Here is a 20,045-nt window from a genome sequence, read left to right as displayed (position 1 = left end):
GCCTTTTTGGCTGTGGCCACATGGAGGGCCCCTCGTCTTCCTTCCTTAGATGGATGAGACCGGCCGCGTCCTCTGTAACCTGTGCAACGTGGTGCCTGGAGGGGTGGTGTGTTTCTTCCCCTCCTATGAGTACCAACGCCAGGTCCATGCCCACTGGGACAAGACTGGCTTACTGGCCCGCCTGGCCGTCAAGAAAACGGTGAGTGACCCCGCATCTGAACCTTCCACTTGTGGGGACAGTGGCTGCCAGAGTTCCTCCTGGGATTTCTCCTGCACATCAGACCAGATAGTTGAGCTTCTCCTGGTTCCTTTCCCTTCCACTTCTAATCCATGATTTCCACCCAGAGGATTTCCCAAAGCCCACGGGGTTCTCTAGTCCCCAGGCTGGAAAATACAAGGCCTGGAGCAGATGGTAACCCAGGTATCCTGAAACCCTGTTCTGGGAGACATTGTCTGTTACCCTCAGATATTTCAGGAACCCAAGAGAGCAAGCCAGGTGGAGCAGGTGCTGATGGACTATTCCAGGTGCATTAAGGTGAGCGGTGTGACTCTGAGGCTTGGGTCCAGAAAACATGGGGGGTGGCAGCTGAAAAGCATTCTGGACGGCGTCCCAGCTTTGGGTGTCCTGCAGTGTTGTGGCCAGGTGGGAGGCGTGGTGACGGGGGCCTTGCTGCTCTCTGTGGTCGGAGGGAAGATGAGTGAAGGCATCAACTTCTCCGACAACCTCGGCCGGTAAGTAGGGGGCTTCTCCTTTCCTGGGGTTCTGACACCCACCTACCCCTCACTGCAAGGAGCTGGGCCCCCACCTGCAATCTAAGGCCACCTGAGTCTGACCTGACTATAGGCCAGTCGGCTGCGAGGGGCAGTGATTCGGCAACTCTGGGTTTGGCCCTTTGAGACCCGGTGGACAATTAGGCAGACTGTAACATTCCCAGGACTCAAATCTGTTGGCTCGATTGCACCTCTTGGCCGAAAAGCCCCTTTCCAGGTAGTAGGTGTAGGGTGGGGAGGGAGACGCAGGACCCCTGGGCACAGCCTGAGGGCTGCCGGGGTGGTAGACGGAGCAGTTGGTGACGTGCGGGGAGGACTGGGCCCTTCGCCCTGGGCTTTGAGGGCCCATGGTGCTATGGGCTCATGTGTGCCCCCACCCCAGGTGTGTGGTGGTGGTGGGGATGCCCTACCCCAACATCAAGTCTCCAGAGCTCCAGGAGAAGGTGGCCTACCTGGATCACACCCTTGTAAGTACCTCCAGGTCCTGGGGGGATGCGAGGGCAGGGCAGGGACAGCTGCGGCCTCCAGGGCTGAGAGCTGTGACTGCCCCAAGCCCTGATGTGTTTCCTCCAGAGGGACGGGAGCTCTCAGTGCCCTTGAGCTTCTCGTGACACTGGCATTGCGCCCACGAAGCCGGCTGGTCTTGCTGAAAGCCTGGCAGTGTCACGCTCTCAGAATACTAGGCAGGAGGCAAGAGTTCTGACAGTCCTCTCCTTCGCCCCTCACAGCCCCGAAGACCAGGTCAGCTCCCCCCAGGGAAGGCTTTGGTGGAGAATCTGTGTATGAAGGCTGTCAACCAATCAATAGGTAAGCCTGGGACTGCTCTTGGCTGTCAGGACGAATAGTTGGGGATGGATGGGTGAAGAGGGAGGTGACCGCAAGGGACTTTCCTTGCCTTCTCTCCAGGCAGGGCTGAGGAAGGGGAGGGGACACACTAGAAATGTTCTGTCAGAGAGGTAGGTTTAAGCCGAGCCCCAGCCTCTGTCTGCGTCCAGGCAGGGCCATCAGGCACCAGAAGGACTTTGCCAGCATAGTGCTGCTGGACCAGCGCTATGCGCGCCCATCGATCCTGGCAAAGCTGCCAGGCTGGATCCAAGACCGCGTGGAGGTCAAAGCCACCTTTGGCCCTGCATTTGCTGCTCTACGGAAGGTCAGCCTGCCTTTTCCTTTTCCCCTAAAGCCCCCCCACCCGCATCTAGCCTCTCACTGTCTTTCCTTGTCTCCCTAGTTTCATCATGAGAAGTCTGGCCTTTCCTGAGAACAGCCACACCCCTGCTTGGAGTCCAGACTAGCCCCCTGCTCCATTGCTGGGCTGCCAGGATCCAGGAATAGGTGGAAAAGCCAATAGGAGAAAATTTGGTTAATCCTGAATGAACAGTGGGTCCTGGCCAGGACAGTTCCCCTCCCTCTTCACATGGCCCCGTTGAGCTCCCTGCCCTGTTTCCTGGCCATCCTTTCCGGGCGGCTAGAGGCTACAGCCTTCCACTGCCCCATCTGTCTTTGCTTGGTTCTCAGCTTCCACTTAGACATGAGATGGAGCAGGCCCATCCTTCCTCTCCCCTTTCTCACTAAAATCAGCTGTTACAAATATTTACCCTTTCCTCAGAATTACGGTTCCCCATTTCCGGTCCTCTGGTGTCCAGGGCTCTTCTGCCCTGGGGCTTCTGATCACCTCAGCTGCCTCCCTGGGTAAAAGCGGGGAGAAGAGCCCCGTGCCCTGCTTCAGGGCAGCCCCTCACCTGTTCCCCCAGCACTTTGCAGCGTCCTTCCCTCCCTGGCTTGCCTCCAGCTCCTCCCCATCGGCATCTCTGTCCCTCTCAGCCACTTGAGCAAACTGCAAGACACCTCTTCCCCTGACATTAGCAATTACGCCAAGGGCCATTAGGCTCTCAGCACGACTATTTTTAGACAGCCTGTGTCTGTCACTGAGACACTTTCCTGTGTGAAAATATCCCTCCCTCTGTCTGTAACAGCTGCCCGTTGACTGCCTCTCCTCTCCCTGACCCCAGAGAAAGGGGCTCGGTCTACTCAGCACTCTGCCCCATCGCCTGAAACCAGGCCTGCACAGCGGTAGTTCCTTAATTAAAAGTGCACGGTTGCTTTATGCTCAGTTCAGCGTTATACTTTATTGATGTGTGTGCTATTGGATGTCAGTCTTTTGGAAGAGGAGCGCTCGCTGGTGAAGGGGTTGAGGTGCAGGCAGAGCCAAGGCCCCTCCACCCTCAGAAGCCAGCCTCCCCGCTCCTTGAAGATGGTCCAGGCCCAGACGTGGGCCGTGCTCCACGGTGCTCCTCCTGCGCTGGGGTTTGGGGGATGAAGGAGTGTCTGAGCCCCTAGGATTCCCACTCGTCCTCGTCCTCGTCCCCTGCTGGCTGCTGTGGGGGAGGCAGAGGTGGGATGGAGTCCGACATTCGGGCGAAGGCCCCTCCAGGCCCCTCACCGGGCCCACTCCCAGGTCCTTTCCCGGAGATGCCTGGGAGGGAACAGGCAGAGGGTGAGGATGGAGGTTTGGGGTACTAGCACCCAGCCCCTCCAGACTTGGAAACAGGAAGAGAAAGTGCAAGATGCAAACGCCCCAGGTCCCCGGCCCTGCCTCCTACCTTTGCGCCTCATGACCAGCTTGTTAAAGAGATCCGACATCAGGTCGCCAGCTTGGCCTGTGGCTCTCACTGCAACAGGAAAACCACAGGTGAGGGAGGAGGAGGGGACGTTCTCAGTTTCAGTCACACGTGTCCTCTTTTCGTTCACTGTTGACACCCTAGCCCTCCACAGCCACCACGCTACCACCAGCTCTTGGAGGTCAGCCTGTCTGATACCAGCTCTGGGGTGCTGATAAGAAAATGGTTAACATTTGAGTAACACTGTCACGGCCACCCAGTGAGACAGAGGGGCACTTATGAGCAGCCCCACTGTATGGATGAGGAAACCAGCCCAGAGAGGCTAGGCGATTTGCCTGGGGTTACAGTGCAACCTCTTTGAGCTGGGACTCCCACTCGGGACTGTTGACCTCCAGGGCACGGCTGCTGCGTTATGCCCAGGTCTATGCCAGTGTTTGGGAGTCACAGCAGACGTAATCTAGCACCAGAGGCTTAGAGAAGCGGGACCGGGCTACCCCTCCAGGCTCTGTCTCTAAAATATCTCAGGTCCAGACCATTTCCTCAGACACCTGGCAGATAGGAGAAGATTCTCTCCCATAGTTTGAGCCATGAGGCCGGCCCCTACCAACGAACAGAGTTCCACCAAGCAGGCTCCAAAACCGGGCAGGAACCCAGTGCCCAGGCAGCAGAGAAGTCAGGGAGGCCACCCAGGGCTGCCAGCAAACGCCCTGAGGGACACAGGGGGCTGGCCTTCTGACACTTGGGTGGCAAGGAGCACCTGTTGGAGCCTGATGGTCAGAAGAGGTGGCCCTTAGTGCCTCTCCTGGAGTGGGGCGGCGTCTCCTTACCTTGCTCCTGCTCCTTCTGTTTCTTCTTCTCCAGCTTACGCTCCTTGACGCTGCGGAGCTTGGCCTTGCCGATGCCCCCAGCCTGGCGGATGGACTCCAGCAGAGTGGCCCGGCCACTGGAGGGGTCAGCCACTTCCTTGGGAGCTCCGTGTACTGGAGCTGGGGTGAGGAGGGGCACGAGGAAGGAAGGCTGCTCAGGCAGGGCTCGGCTGTGGGACAGGCCTGCCCAACCTAAGGTTCTGGGGGGGCCACGAGCCCTCAGCAGCCTAGCTGTGAGGAGGGGTTCCTCCTGAAGAGGAAGCCGGCTGGTGAAGTTGGACTTCCGGAGACTACGAGCCGGGAAGCTGACCTGTCTGCCTGCGCTGGGGGCTCGGGGAATCTGCGTCCAGGCTCTCCTGCTCCCTCTCCAGCCCCTACCCAGGTCAGGTGTGACCCTGCAGGTGTGGCCCCTGGGAATTACTGCTGTGCTGAGTGTCTAAACGTGACAGATGAGCCAACAAGGAGTTCTGTGCCACTTCTGCATGCTGAGCAGGACTGGGAGGTAAAATATTAAAACTGAAATTGCAATTAAAGGACACGTGGATATTTTGTTGCTGCAGTTTTCAATTACGTTAGTAGCCCCCTTTTTCCATTGGTTTCAATTACGTTAGTAGCCCCCTTTTTCCATTGGTTTAAGTGGGAATAGGGGACCCAAAGCCCCACCTGGCCAGGCTTCCTCTACCCTGGAGGATAGAATTCCTGGGCCATTACAGACATAGCCTAAAGACCACTATTTTATGAACCTAATGGAACAAGATACAAAATTAGAACTATCCTGAAAATCTAGAATTGATGACCACTTAGCAAGCCTACAGAAGTCCGTCCGGCACCCCACGGAGAGGACCCCCCCTCCCCACACATGCGCCCCCTGCGCGGTGCTGCCCCTACCTGAAGGTGATGTGCTACGCTCATCCTCGGTGCCTTGACCTGGAGAGGCCACGGTCTGCGGTGGGGGTGGGGGTGGGGGGGCACTGACCAGCACTGCTGGGGCTGGGGGAGGCGGCGGTGGGGGGGGTGGCGGTGGGGGTGCTGTTAGCACCCCATTTTCTAGGTCTGAAACAAGTGTGAGAAAGTGAGATGTCTGGGGAAGAAAGTGGCCCAACTCCCATTCCTGGCTCTCGCTCACTTGGCTTGAAAGGCTCGGCCACCTCTGTGTGGAAGGTGGGCAGCTCTGGAATGGTGCCAGGGGCAGAGGGGGCGATGCCAGGGCCCAGATCGGCACTGTACATGAGGTCATCAGCGATGCCTGGCAGGTCGGGCAGGTAGGACGGCACGTCGATCTCAGGCACTTGGCCCAGGTCAGGGACGTAGAAGTAGTTCTCCAGAACCTGCAGGGTTAGTGGGTGTACGTGAGGGGGGCCTGCAGGGGTCACGGGCAGTCAGTGGGACCTGGATGGGGTCCCCTTGCCGAGAGCCCTAGCGGGGCTGGCAGGCCCCCTCCTCACCCGCCTGTCACCCCGCCCACTAAGCATCAGGTATACCTGCTGCTCCAGCTGCTCGCTCTTGCTGATAGACAGGGGGGCATCGAATAACTTCTCCTCTGTCTCTGTGCCCAGCATCACATGGGTCTTTGTTACAGCACCAGCCAGAGGGTCCAGGAAGACGTACTTTTTGTACCTGTAGAGGTGGGGTGCAGCTCAGGCACTCTATCATCTGTTCTAGGCACAGGGCCCTCACCCACCTTTCCCACTTCATTAGGGGCAACGATCGTTTGTACTGTGGATCCCAAGCCGTACAAGGCCAACCGAAGGGGTTATGGCTCCCCAGCTGCAGACTGCTGTTGCACGAGTCTCATGCCCCCCGTCCGCCCGCTAAGCCAGCCAGCCCCCCTTCTGGTCATACAGGTTCTCGGTGGTGTTGAAGAGCAGCAAGGAGCTGACGGAGCTGATGTTGCTGGGAAGACCCCCGAGTCCCTCCTCAGCCTCATCCTCAGGCTCCGGCTTGGTGCTCACACACACAGGGAAGTATTTCAGCTTCTCCTGGGGGGTGGGATGTGACAGGGATGGTGGGTGTCAGGGCCGGACCAGTGACCTCCACCCCATCCCAGGCAGAACCCGATGCTGGGCCCGTAGTTCCTCCCCCACATCCAGGACCACCGCTGGGCACCCTCTGCAAGCGTGGGAGCTGTGTGCCCATCAGACCTGCAGGGCCCGCTCATCCAGGGGGCGGTGTTTGCTCTGGATCCTGTGCCGGGGGCGTCTCTGCAGTCCAGAGTCCTGGGCACCCATGAAGATGGAGCTGTACTCCTGCAGGCGCTCTGGAGCTGGGTACTTGGCACTAGAGAACACCTGGGGGAAGGGGGAGTCTGAGGTCACTTCTTCAGGGCCCCTGAGAAGCTCTAGAGAGCCTAGAGTTGAGGTGGGGGGATTCTGAGAAAGAGGAAAGCTAGAGGTGTGACTGGACGGTGCAGGCAGGGACCTGGCAACCTCAAAAGCACAGCGATATGGTAGGAAAGGGGGTTTCTGCGACTGCCTGCCGGCCACAGGACACACAGGCTACCTTAATGGCCTTCTTGCTGCCCTTGATCTTCTCAATCTTGGCCTGGGCCAAGGAGACCCTCTCCCCAATGGCCTGCAGCTGGCTCCGGCTCAGCTCTACTCGCTGGGAGATCCTGCCACGGAAAAAATGACAGGGCTGGGGGCTGCTCCTCAAGCCCCCGCAGCGTCCTGCACACCTGTTTGGACAGCAGACCTGTGAAGCCAGGGGCTTGGGCAAGGGCTCTTTAAAAAGTGTTACTTGCTTGTCAGGGCCAGTCTTGGAAGTGCTCAGGTGGCGTCTGCAAGGATTATCCAAACTGAAGCATCTGGGAACGCACCGTATGGAGTTCCTTGGAGGTCTGGGTAGGGGTGGGCAATCACCTTGCCCAGAGTTGGCGCCTGGACATGCCATCTAAAGGGACATGGTTCCTGCCTCCTGGACTTTACAGCCTCAAGCAGGGGCAGGCTGAGACAATCATCATGACTGACGGGACACATTGACCTATTTCCCGACGACGAAACCAGAGTTGAGAGGGCTGACTGACAGGCAAGGCGGGACCTAAATTCAGTCCCTGTTCAGGAGGAACTGCCCCTGACATGGTAACGGCTCAGGTAAGTATGTCCCAAGTCCTGACCATGGTTCTCGTGGTTGTGGGTGTCCACCCCCTTCCCCCACCTGATCAGTCAGCTCTAGTGTCACCTGCTGCCCTGCTATTCCCTGGACATGCCAAACTCACTGTTGTCAAGCGGCCTTGGCATCAAATGGAATGCCCCCCCCCCAATATCCAGACATCCGCTGCTTCACTGCATAGCCCCCCCTTGCTATAGTCTTCCCTACCACGGAATCTGAAAATGCACCTGTCACTTTCCAAACCCCCCCGCCACTTTATTTTACACAGCGCCACTTGACCTGTGTCTCTTGCCTACACGTGCTCCAAGGGACTGAGGACTGTTTTGTTCCCTGTGTATTCCCAGTGCCTGGCACCTGTACGGGCCCCTCTGGTTAATGAATGACTAACACCCGTGTGCCCTAAATGAAAATGCACACGAGCCTCACGCACGCTGTTCCTACATTATTCAGCAACAGCAAGGGGCTTCTCACTGCACGGTTACCTCTGCTCACACATGCCAGTCCATCCTCCCCACGTCCAAGAACACCAGCCCCTGCCCATGACAGCCACATTCCACATGCAGAGCGGTCACATGTCCGCATTCACCTGGCAGGAGCGAGCACAGAAGGGACACACGAGAAACGGGGCGGAGCTGCAAGCTGAGTACCCAGGGAAAGGTGGGAGGACACGGTGAACAACAGAAGGTTCCCCCCCCACCCCCCGCTGTCTGAGGGGTCAGAGACTGCAGGGCCAGGGGGCTCGGAGAGTCCTCTAAAGGTTGAAATGAACAGTTAAGACTCTGGCCCAGCCTTCCTAAACCACCCCTACCAACTCTAGAAGGCTTTGGCCCCCTGAGAACCCACCACATCAGCCAATTTCGCAAACCCACAGGTCTCCATCCCGATAAAGTCTCCCTGATTACTCCCGGTCCAGAGGTGGGGGCAGGGGCACAAGCAGGCACACAAAGCAGCTGAGTTCTCCTTGACACAATGGTCTGAGTGGGGTTACAATGCAGAGAGAGAACAAGAAGGCATAGTTTCCTTCCAATGAGAGAATGCAGAACCACCCATCTTTTCCAGCATGAGCCCCATCTTTTCTGGCAGGGGGAAAGGTCTTCATCCACTGGGAAGGGGACTCGAGCACAGCTGCTTCCTCCAATCCCCCACTCTGCCACCCTGGCCCTGGGTCCCAAGCCTTAGTGGTTACGTAACCACTCCACTCGAAGCCGAGGTGGAGAGGGAGGGAATGAGAGCCGGAGCTGGACAGAGGCTGCTCTGTTTGGTTCTTTCATTAAGGAGAAAAGGGCTGCTTTCTCAAAACTGTGAACATCAAGCCGAACAATGAGCCCTGGCAAATTTCCAGAATGGATTATTAAATAGAGGGTCTGTAAGCACTTAGGAAAGGAAGAGGCGGGTCCCAAGGGCCAGCACTGCTTTAAATCTGCAGCATTTCTTTTTCTGACAGGGTGCTTAGACCGGTGTGTCAGGGGAAAGCCTTAAATACAGTGCATCTTGAGTCAGCAAGGATTTTGACGGTTTCTCACAAAATCCTGCGGACAAGATGGAGCTGTGGGGGTTGGCGGAGAGTACATTTAAGGAAAATCAAAGCAGACGAACCCCAGCACCCCAAGGGCACTGCCGAAGAATGGATTGATTTCAGTCTTGCACGAAGGTCTCTGGCAGGGCCCCACCCAGCTCACTCAACACTTGATCAGTAAATGGCTACGCAACGGGGAAGGGTCAGAAATGGGCTGCATGATGCAATCAAGACTCAAAGAATCCTGAGAGGCCAGAAGGATGGACTCTAAGCACCAAGATAAAATTGACGAGGAATGAATGTGAAGCCCAGTATTTAGGTTAAAAAGTCAAGTGCGTAAATACAGAAGATAGAGGTTTAGCTGTAGTTCAGGTGAAGAAAGACCTGAGGTTTTGGTTGACTGTAAGCTCAGTTTCAGCTAAAAGTATGTTAAGCAGCTTAAAAAGGGAATGCAATCTTAAGGCACACAGCTCCTGAGCCCTCTCCTACCTTCTTTCAATAAACAGGGAACATCCACTCTCTAAGAGGCACTAGAGAGAAAACAGAGCCCCGAATTAATGAGCTAATCTATGCCAGGCACCAGTTTCATCCACAGCTGTGTCCCCGTTAAACTGAATCCACATTTTAAGAGGACTCTGAATTCCCTTCTAGATTATTCCCTCACTCACTGCTATATCTCTAGCACCTGAGACAGTGCCTGACATGTAACAAATACTGGCTGAATAAAAAGTGACAAGTTAATGAACGTCCAAAGGAGGATAATGAGGATGGTGACGAGTGAGAAACTCATGTCACACAAAGGTAAGTGAAAGATGTCTGGCTATAGATGAGATGATGTAGAGAACGTGATCATTCCTTTCACATATCAAAAATATCCTAAGTCCTGTCACGTGGAAAAGCGATGAGACTTACGCTGTCACCCCAGAGGGCTGCATTAGGACCAGCGGGTGGAGTTACAAGGAAGTAGCTCTCAGTTCTACATAAGAACTTTCTAGTAAATAGCTGCCTAGCTCTCCAAAGCAGTCAGATTCCAGCTGGATGACCACCTGTCAGGAATGCTCCAAGGGAGATTCCTGTGTGTGGCAGCGGAATGGAAGACATAATGTCCAGGGTTCTTTTCTTACCCTAGAACCTGTAAGTCTAATGGCTTGCTTGCTGACAGAGTTCCCAAACACTCTAATCTCATAGTCACGTGCCACGATGCTGAGCGTACACACCACAGATGAGAAAGAGCTTTCAGTTCGTACGCCGTCTTCTGCTGACTGGCAGCGACGTCTGGAAGGCTGTGTTAGGAAGGACCATCAGGCCACAGGGGCTGGGACTGAGTGCGATGAATAATGAGCAGTGGCCACCACAAGGCCAGCGTGATGGTGGCCAAAGGGCAATTTGTTTGCCATTCCCGATTTACAAGCCCCTGGCCTGGCGGTCAGTTTCCAAGCTCATCACTGAAGCCATGTCCCTGTGACATGTTTGCTAGACACTCGCAGAGAAAGGGCTGCATCCGTCAGCACCAGGGAAGAACTGGCTCACTCAGAGCCTGGGACAGAGATGAATCATATAACACACGCCTGTTCTCACGGAGATTCCAGTTTACCGGGGAGACAAGTAACTACAATATCCCACAGATCTGGGTTAACATCTATTTAGTAACAGGGTGACCTTGGGCAAGTCACTTAATTGGCCTATGACTCAGCTTCCTCAGTTGAAAGTAGGAGTAGTAACTTCTGTATCGTGGAATTATTGGAAAGGCTAAACACGGATGTATGTCTAGCATTCCTGCACTAGCTGACATAGCCTAAGTACTCGGTTAACATTTGCTGTCACTACCCATAGTGGACAGAGGGATGAGGGAAAGCCAGAGGAGGAAGTGCTGGGCAGACAGAAGGAAGCTCCAGGCTGGGGTGGGAGGCACTCGAGGAGACACCCAGGGACCACTCCACTCCTGGTGTGGCAGAGGGAGGGGCCTGGGAGGCCAGGGCAGTGCTGGCTCCCATCCCACCACCTCCAAAGCTGCCCTTTATTCCCTCCAATGAGGCAGACAGGCCCAGGGCCCCGGCGGCACTGCCACAGCCCCTCGCGATCAGCATGCCGTCTACAGGGGCGGCGAGGGAGGAGGGAGCACCAGCTCCTGTCCCATAATGGCTGCTTGTCCTCCCCTCCCATGTCCTATCCCTGGGCACAGCAGTGAACCTGGGCTCTTGCCTTCAGCGTTATCTGCTCAGCTCTGGGATAATCAGGAACGATCGCTAATTATGCAGGCAGCTGACTGAATGCTTCCGGACCTTGGGAGTCAGGTGCCAATCAGTAGAGAGAAAGGGGGGAGAATGGGAAGGAGAGAGGAAGAAGGGAGTAGGAAAAGAGGAAAGTGTGGGGAAGGTGAAAAGAAAGGAGGAAGGGGAAGAGAGGAGAGGAAAGGAAGAGGCAGGGAATGCAAGGACAAAAGAGAGAAAAGGAAAAAGCTTGCAGGGAAGATGGACTCTCCCCTGAGGAAGGAGTGAGACCAGGCTGTGGCTTCCCCTGTGGGGCTGACGGAAGTGGCGAGGACAGCACCCCACTGTCGCAGGCAGTCTGTCCAGCTCCTCTTCGCTATGCCACTGCAACACCTTCTGCCTCGTCATCTAAGTCTTGTGAAGCAGGGAGGTCTCGGGGCAGATATTTGGGGGCCTGGCTTCTCCCAGGTGAAGATGGGGGCAGGTGAGGGCCAGAGAGATCGCTAAGCAGGAAGAGAAGCAGGGACGGGGCTGGAAGGAGGGGTTCCAGGAGAGCCTGAGAGGTACTTGTCATTCGCTCCAGTCTCTGCACAGCACCCACTGCGGCAGTGCGGGAGGAAGGAAGGCCCGCTTGGAATGCTAATTTTCCATGAGCTCACCTACCTGCAGAACTGGGCACAGGCTCCAGTGGGCCGAGGGGCCCAGGCCTGGGCCTGAAACGGGAGGAGAGAGAGAAATTGTCTCTTCTCTATAAGGTTTCCATGCAGGAGGAGCACGTATAAAGGGGGGGCTTTGCAAGCTGGGTCACATCCCCACCACAAAAGGCCACGAGAAATCAAAAGCGCCCGTGCTTGTTGCCGGTTGCAGGATGGGGATGGGGGCAGGCGAAAGGAGCTTGGTCTAGGCACTGCCCCCCACTGCCAATCATCTCTGACTCCTCCCTTCCCTTCATCCACATCCCATTCTGTCATCATGTTGTCATTGTTCCCGTGGAAATGTCACTTATCCAGCCCTCCCTGCCTGCAAGTCCCCTGGACTGCAGCCTCTCCCTTCCATGGCCTGGCCACAGTAACAGCTCCCAGGGTGTCCCTGGAATCCACTATCTCCCCTTCTTGTCCACTCTGTGACGGCTGCCTGACGAACCTTCGCCAAACTCTTCTGTCCCATCACCTCCCTGCTCAAGAACCTACCCAGGCTCTAAAACTCCTGGTTCAAACTCAAAGTCCACTCCTATTTGCAGAAGCCCTCATGGGCCCTAACTTATCCCAACTTTTCCCTCAACCCCGTCTCCTCCCACTCCTCTGCCATGGAGCACCCCACAGCACTGCGGAGAACATAAAGGAGCGGGAAGCAAGCTCCCAAGGGCGCAGGATCAGGGTAAGTGAGGCCCACAGATGCCGGCAAGTTCACTTTTCACACCCTCTTCTGTTCTGCAGTGGAGGAGCTCAAAGTATGGGACAGGCAGCAAGGTCTGTGCTTCAGGAGCCAGCGCACACGGCACTCGGGGAGCCGGGACTCACCGCACCCGGGGAGCCAGCGCACACCGCACTCCACATTCTGCTTCTAAGCCTCTGGCACCCATTTCCAGACCCCCGAGAGGGCCTGCAGGCCCACATTCCCATTCTGCCTGTCCACAGCCTGTCCCTCCCGTGGCCAGGTCCATGCCCCTCTCCCTCAGGAGGCCTTCCCTTACCACGTGCGCGGGGCACGTGGGCTTCACTAGCACCGACTTCCTCCTTATCCAAGCATAATCCATCACTCCCTCAGGCTCAGTCCCTGCACTTCCGGTGAGGCTAAACCCAGAGCTCAGGTAATGCATGTGACCAAGGTGTGTCACATGGGACCAGTGTGTCACACCCCTGTCGCCCCAGCAGCTGGCTCTGGGATCGACTGAGAACTAAACCAGGCCAATGAGAAAGTGGGGCTTCCAAGGAAATGCTGGACCTGAGCCTGAACGTAGGAGCTCCGGCCACCACGAGCAAGGCCTGTCCGAGAATGGGGCCAACCAGAGGCAGAGCGCCAGCATGCAACGGACGCAAAACCAGGTCTTAATGACGTCATTTACGTCATTTACGCCCTTCAGCTCCAAAGCCTGCTCCACTTTTTGCTTAAACTAGTTTGGGGTGTTTGGATTAACAAACATGCCATTAATTCATACTTATTTCTCTCCTCTCCGGAGCCTGAGAGGCTATGCAGTTAAGAATCAGCCGAGACCTACTGCTCTCCCATTCCGGACGGTACGTCCTGAGGAGAGGAACCACGGCGCACACAACTTCAGCACCCTCAGGATCCGGCAAGTGGGCACGTAGTGGGACCAATGGCGGCACCTGGAAGCTGGCTGAGGGCCCCTGGGACTCATCCTCCCCCTGGGCCACATGGAGGGCCCATACCCAGCTCTCCATCCCTTCCCAGGAGGTGGCCTACCTGCCCTCTCACCCAGGAAACTGTCTACGGGTGTCACATACCAGGAGGAGAAAGGAAAGCATGCTAAAAACACCAGCGCTCTCCTTACAGAAAGGCAAGCAGCAGTCACAGTCCTTGAGGAAACAAATATTTTCAGTGGGTTGTTTTGGCATCCATTTCAATCACTGGGCATGGGGTAGCCATAATCTAGGACTGACAGCTCTTAAAGGCCTGTGTCCTCTAACTTATGTGTTCCTTGATCATATTTAGCACAAAAATAAGCACAAAGGGGGCACCTACCACTTTCTATACTGATAGCTGGTTAATGAAGGACCACCATCGGCAGCAAACGAGCAGAGATGATATAAAGAGCAAATATTTATTGAATGCCTGCTATATGCCAGGCACTAATTCCTCTGCAAGTTTTAATTCATTTAATCTTCACGACAATCCTGTGAGGAAGCTACCATATTACAGATAAGAACACTGAGGCTCACAGAGGTTAAGTTACTTGCCCAAGGTTCCAGAGCAAGCAATGGGGAGGCCAGAGGCAGCCCAGGCTGTCTGCTCCACAGTCAAGCCCCTGAACCACTTGGGGCTCCGCCCCCTGGTTCCATTTATATTCTGGATAGGCTTGGGGCAGGCAGGTATGTCAGTGGGTAGGTAACAGGCAGAAGAGTGCAGAGTATCTGGTGTTTATACTAAGTCCAACTCAAGACAGTGGCCTCGTTTTCTGCTCCCACTGGGGAAGGCTTCAGGAAGAGGTGGACTCCCAACTGACAAAGGAGGCAGACGTGGCCTGGTGATGCAGCAGGGGATTCCTGGGCTGGGTTACAAGCAGGGGAGGGTGGGGGGTGACCTGGACCACAAGAGTAACCTAAGTCAGGCAGGTAAATACTTCACACTGGGTGGGATAAAGGGTCCCTATGTGAGGCATGGTGTGGGCACCCAGGAAGGAGATGACCTAAGCCCACCTCAGGTTGCTTATGGCCAGAGAAAGACAGGCCCTGTATCCAGGACAAAACCTGGGACCTTTGCAAGGAAACAGCAAACACCATTCATTCATGTTAAATAAACACCGAGCGAAGAATCATTATAGCCCAAGGACTATGCTAGATAAGCACTGGAGATACAAAAGCTGCCACTCACCACCTCAAAATCATCAGTGACCTCTGAGGCCTCACCCACTTCACCCGCCGCCTTACCCCTTCACTCTCCTGCCCCGGCCACACTGGCTTCAATTCAGGTCCTTCCCACCTCAGAGTTTTGGCTCGTGCACTTCTTTCTTTCTGAAGCATTCTTGTCCCCAGCCTGTCCCCCACACACAATAACTCCCACTCACTCTTCAGATTTTACCCTAAATGTTTCCCCTACGTGTGCCTTCTCCGATTCCTCCCAGACCAAGTCGGGCCTCCCATTAACAGCTCTCATAGCAACTTATCTTCACAGAGAGACAGTAGGGACTCCAGAGTCTGGAGCCACCATACCTGCTGTGACCCCGGGCTCTGCACTTGGGCAAGTCTCTTAGCCACTCTGTGCCTCGGTTTCCTCATCTATAAAAAGGAGATTTCAACAGAACCTCCTCATAACATTGTTGTGAGGGTTAACGTGCTTCAGCTCAAAGGAAGTACATGGTTAATGCTATATAAATACCAGCTTTTACAAAATTATTAAAAATAGGTCTTATCGCAATTAGAATTAAATAGCATGCAATTGATTAATTACAGTCTACCTCTCCTGCCGGAGTCTATCATCTAGTTGGACAGGGATCTCCCGTATTCACCGCTGTAACTAAGGAGAGGAGCACAGTGCCTGAACACAGGATTTGCTGACTGCGGGAATAGTGCACGTGGGCCCCAGAGGGAGGAAGAGCAGGAGCTGGGAGAGCGGTACCACCACTGGGCCTGTGGGAGCCACAGGGAGTTCCGCAGGGGGCTAAGTGGGACAGTAGGTAGCTCTTAGGAACATGTGAGAGAAAAAGCTTCTAAGCTGGGGTCCCCCAGGACCAAACACCACCAGAAGGGTCACTCCTAGAGGGGCCTCCCTGGGAAAGGAGAGACGACTGCCCAGGCGGGCAGCACCCACCTGCTAAAGATGTCTCCAGAGACCTTCTGCAGGTACTGCAGGGCGTCCGCCACTTGCTGGATAGCCTCCTCTCGCCGCAGGTTCGGCTGGATGAGGGGCACTGTGTACGTCTGACCTGCCAACGAGTGCTGGGTCCTCATGGGAGTCATGCTGCCTGCGGGGGAAACCGGAGCATGAGGGCCACCCCACATGCCCCCACCCCCACCCACCACACAGCAAGGCACCGGGAGGAGGGCGCACAGCCCCTCACCCCACCGATTCAGCACGTACAGGTGGGGAGTTGGGGACAGAGCATTTGGTGGGAGGCCAGGAGCCCACAGGTCTGCTGCTTATTGAGTGAATGCGGGAGGGAAATTGGTAGGAACGAGGCTGATGAGAAGGGTTCAGAGAAGGTACAGCACTGACTGACCCCATAAGGGGTCACATATTACCATACATCTTTCAACCTCCCAAGCCTGGATGAACAAGAAAGCAGCCCTGGCTGCAAAGTGAAAAAGTCTGGAAGCAGAGGGATAGCTGTGTGGGGAAAATCTGCCTCAGTCAACTGCCAAATGGTACCAGGGTTATGGAAAAGCACAGAGAATGTGGACTCCTGGGTTCTTCTCACTTTGGTCCCTGAGGAACTCAGGGCTTAGTCCTCAGATAGGATAGGCTGTGGTTAGTGACTCTAGGTTGAAGTGTCCAGAATCTGCTCACCCAGGCTATAGCTAAGGGGGGCCGGGAGAAAGGAGGGGCATGTGGAGCCAGGAAACAGGAAGGAAAAGCACTCTTTCGAATTGCAAGGCAGGGCAGAGTCTATTTATACTGGGCTTAATTAACCCCACTCCCTGGTGCCACTAAAGCAGCAATCACACTGCAGACGGTACTGATTTGATTGGCAAGAGATGCACCAAGCAGAATATTAAGGCCCCAGGCCCCTATAAATAGGTCTAATCACAGCCCCTTGGCAGAAGATGGGGAGGAAGACGCTCATCAGGCCTGGCACTGTGCTCCAGACCTGTTTTCCTAGGCACCATGTTAAGGGCCCCTGGTTGCAACAGCGGTGTGGGTGGGGCTCGGTTAAGTATGGTAGGGAGGGCTTAGGGGGCTTCAGTTGGGCTTAAAGTGTTATGTGACCTCGGGTAAGTCGCTTGCCTTCTCTGAATATCTGATGCTACTTCCCATTCTACAGAGAATGGCACTGTTCTCTAAGGGGTTTTTCCCAATATATCACACCACATCTTCACCAAGTAGGTGCTTACTTCTCTGCTCCCTCTGCTGCTTTCCTTAGCCCTTCCTTCCGCCCTACTTGTTCTCTCCTACCCTTCCCAGGCCAGCACTTTTCATTAGCTGAGATGACTATTCTGCTCTCCAACTTGTTTCCCAACAGTCACATCCTCAGTTTCTCGGACCTGAACCTACCTTGAATCCCCACCAGGGCCCAGCATTACTCCTCACTCCTCTTGCCTCCTGTCAAACTACCAAAAGTGGTGCTAGCTGATCCCTAACTATCTGAGGAATCTAATCCTGAGACACCCCCCAACTCCTTTCAAGGAGAATCCCCCCACTTCTTTGTATTTATATTGATGCAAATTTGCTGGCCACCCTAATTTAGTTCTGTACTTCAGCCTTCCCATCTGTAAGATGGGGAGGGGACAAAAGGTAGAAGACACTTTTCTGTGCACATCTTGAAATGCATGCGTCACGGCTATTTACCATATCTGTGTGTGTGTACACGCACCAGGGAGTGATTCAGGCACAAATCTCCTGAACAAGGAAGTCGTGGGTCCATTCAGGAATTAAGAGACTGCGTATAGCTGGTTGGTGGTTTACTCATTCTGTCTGCAAACATCTACTTATCAACTATTAGGTGCCCGCCATGATCACAACGGAGATGAACAGGGCACTCTACTAGCCATGGAAATAGCCTCAAGAACAATTAAACAGCATGGGATGTGTTCTAATCCAGCCGTGAATACAGTGCTAGGGGAACACTGAGGAAGGAGTGATGAACCTTTTCTGGGGTTAAGGGAGTCAGGAAAAGCCTCTCAGCAGAAGTTGTACCTCCCTAATAGGCCCAGGGAAAGCATTCCAGGTAGAAGGAACAGCTTGAACAAAGGTGTATAGGGGAATGGCAAGTGGTCCTGAGAGGTGAGGGTGTAACCATCCTTGGGCAAGTAGCAGGAAAAAGAAAGATAAAGAGAGGCCAGATTGTAAAAAGCACTGAATACCACAGCAAAGAGTTTGGACTGAAATCCTTAGGCCTGCATTGTCCAATGTGGTGGCTACTAGCTACACGCGACTATTGAGCACTTGAACTGTGGCCAGTCTGAATTGAGATGTGGCATAAGTGTAAAATATACACCGAATTTCAAAGACTTAGTAGGAAAAAATAATTTAAGATAACTTATTAAAAATTTTTACAGTCCTGGGTGGCCATTTAGCTCAGTTGGTTAGAGTGTGGCGCTGATAACACCAAGGTTGCTGATTCGATCCCCACATGGGCCACTGTGAGCTGCGCCCTCCTTACAAAAAAAAAATTTTTTTACAGTCCTCCCTTATATGCCGGGGATATGTTCCAGAACCCCCAGTGGATGCCTGAAACTGCAGATAGTACTGAACCCTATATATACTATGTAAAATTTTTCCTATACACACATACCTACGAGAAAGTTTACTTTATAAATTAGGCACAGTAAGAGATTAACAACAATTATAAAATAGAGCAATTATAACAAGATACTGTAATAACAGTTATGTGAATGGCTTTGGCAAAATAAGGGTTATCTGAACACAAGCACAGCAATACCTCGAAAGTTGATCTGATAACCTAGTCAGGTCTACAGAATGGATACACTGGACAAAGGGATGATTCACAACCCAGGGAGGGCAGAAGAGGACTGAGTGGGACACCTGCAAGATTTCATCACACACTCAGAAGGCGTGCAATTTACAACTTATGAAATGTTTATTTCTGGAATTTTCCATTTTCAAACTGTGGTTGACCCCAGGTAAATCGCGGAGGGGGGGATGGGGAGGACTACTGTATATTGATTACATGCTAAAGTCATCATACTTTGGCTATCCTGAGTTAAATAAAAAATATTACTAAACTAATTCCATTTGTTTATTTTTTTTTTAAATCACGTGTGTGGCTCACATATTTCTAATGAACACCGCTACCTTTGAGAATCTGGTAAAAACTATGGACGCTTTCAAAAAACTGAACCCACACCATACCTATCTCTCACAATGCTGTTTATAATTTCGGAAGTGCATGAAATCCTTCCTGCAAACCCTCCCCAAACACCCAGCTCCCAGGTCCAAAACGTCTGCTGTAGGTACTCAGGGTGGGGTCACATAAGAGGGGCGAAGGAGGTAGAGGCATTAATCGGCCTCAGTGAGGGATGGGAGCTGCAAAAGGCCTGCGGATTCCGTCCGGATCCTAGAGCCCGGCCCCGAGGGTGGAGAGACACGTGAGGGTCACGGGGACCGGCTGAGAGAGGAAGTGGAGGGCTGCGGCCTTAAGCGCGGAGCCGGTTTGCAGCAGGGCCCCCCTACGGCCAGGCGTCGGCCTCACTCCGGGGAAGAGGGCCAGGGGAAGGCTCAGGCGCACGGCGAGGAGGGCCCGGGACCAACAGGGGTGGGAATCCGGCTTACTGGTGGGCAGAGGCCCGCGCCGCTTCCCGGCTGGCAAGTCAAGCGGCAGAGTCGGAAGTCAACCCGGGCACAGGGTCTGCAGTCCCATCTGCCTCTCGCCGATGCTCGCCCACGCTCGGCCCCGCGCGAGCCCGCGTCTGCGCCCAGCCCGCCCCGGAGCCCCTCCCGCCACTCCCCGCGGCGTCGGTCGGGGAGGCCTGCACCCTCCCGCGGCCTGCCCAGCCCCTCCTCACCTGCGCCCCGCGCCGCGCCGCTCCGCCCGTTCCGCCCGCTCCGCCCGCCGCGCTTCCGCTCCGCCGGCGCTGTCGGGTCCTGGCGCCGCCGCCGCTCTGTACTCTGCTTCTGGTTCGCTCGCTGGGTCCCCAAGTTCGGGCCCCGATCGTGGTCAGTCTCGGACCCCCGCGTGGAGTCGCACTCGGAGCCGCCCTCGAACCGCTGGGCACTTGCCTCTTGTAGTCCCAACACCTAACCGCCCGGCCCGCGCCCCCGTCTCTGCCCCTCGCTGCCTTCCCCTCTGGCCCCACCTGGGTTCTCTGCCGCCCGATGCTCAGAGACGCCCTTGCCTTTCCCTGTGTGTACCCCCTGCACGACCCCCAGCACAGGCCTGGAAACAGCCCGTGCCCTCCAGCCGTACGTACTTAACATTTAATGCGTCTTTCAGCGCGCCTTTATTTCTTGTCTTGACTAATGTGGGCCGTTTTCCCCATAGAATTCAGTTTCCACCCCCACCCCCACCACCACCCCTTTAAAAATTAAATATATAAGCCAGACACAAAAGGAAAAATACTGTATTATGATTCCACTTATATAAGATAGCTAGAGTAGTCAA

At 54.8% G+C, this 20,045-nt stretch overlaps 2 protein-coding genes across 10 annotated transcripts in view; one reads left to right on the top strand and one right to left on the bottom strand.

The window, feature by feature from the left end:
- Window positions 1–2,881, top strand: part of DDX11 (DEAD/H-box helicase 11) — a 34,459-nt gene extending 31,578 nt beyond the window's left edge. For 5 of the 7 annotated variants that reach the window (XM_019711277.2, XM_019711283.2, XM_074325219.1 and 2 more), the window contains 7 exons: window positions 50–199; window positions 467–535; window positions 632–732; window positions 1,154–1,238; window positions 1,500–1,578; window positions 1,767–1,921; window positions 2,000–2,881. In XM_019711277.2, coding sequence (XP_019566836.2) covers window positions 50–199; window positions 467–535; window positions 632–732; window positions 1,154–1,238; window positions 1,500–1,578; window positions 1,767–1,921; window positions 2,000–2,029 — 669 coding nt within the window. In that variant the 3' untranslated portion in view covers window positions 2,030–2,881. Of the gene's footprint in view, window positions 1–49; window positions 200–466; window positions 733–1,153; window positions 1,239–1,499; window positions 1,579–1,766; window positions 1,922–1,999 lie in introns of all 7 variants that reach the window. The other 2 variants (XM_074325221.1, XM_074325218.1) reach the window with 1 other exon arrangement.
- Window positions 2,879–19,629, bottom strand: WASHC1 (WASH complex subunit 1). 3 transcript variants are annotated; one of them, XM_074325223.1, is made up of 12 exons: window positions 15,578–15,715; window positions 14,980–15,045; window positions 11,753–11,802; window positions 6,755–6,866; window positions 6,397–6,543; window positions 6,098–6,234; window positions 5,737–5,872; window positions 5,382–5,583; window positions 5,144–5,308; window positions 4,217–4,375; window positions 3,372–3,440; window positions 2,879–3,244 (listed from the first exon to the last, which is right to left on the bottom strand). In XM_074325223.1, the coding sequence occupies exons 2-12, from the start codon at window positions 15,043–15,045 to the stop codon at window positions 3,105–3,107; spliced, it is 1,383 nt and encodes a 460-aa protein (XP_074181324.1). In that variant the 5' UTR covers window positions 15,578–15,715; the 3' UTR covers window positions 2,879–3,104. The 3 variants fall into 3 exon arrangements, with proteins under 3 accessions (XP_074181324.1, XP_074181325.1, XP_074181323.1); XM_074325224.1 differs by lacking the exons at window positions 11,753–11,802; window positions 14,980–15,045 and adding an exon at window positions 19,450–19,629 and having other exon boundaries at window positions 15,578–15,731; XM_074325222.1 differs by lacking the exons at window positions 11,753–11,802; window positions 14,980–15,045 and adding an exon at window positions 19,217–19,450 and having other exon boundaries at window positions 15,578–15,731.
- Between the last annotated feature and the right edge of the window lie 416 nt (window positions 19,630–20,045).

This window comes from Rhinolophus sinicus, linkage group LG02, assembly GCF_036562045.2.
Source record: "Rhinolophus sinicus isolate RSC01 linkage group LG02, ASM3656204v1, whole genome shotgun sequence".
NCBI lineage: Eukaryota > Metazoa > Chordata > Mammalia > Chiroptera > Rhinolophidae > Rhinolophus > Rhinolophus sinicus.
Note: the sequence above shows the minus strand (reverse complement) of the source record. Positions and strands in the feature narration are given on the sequence as shown.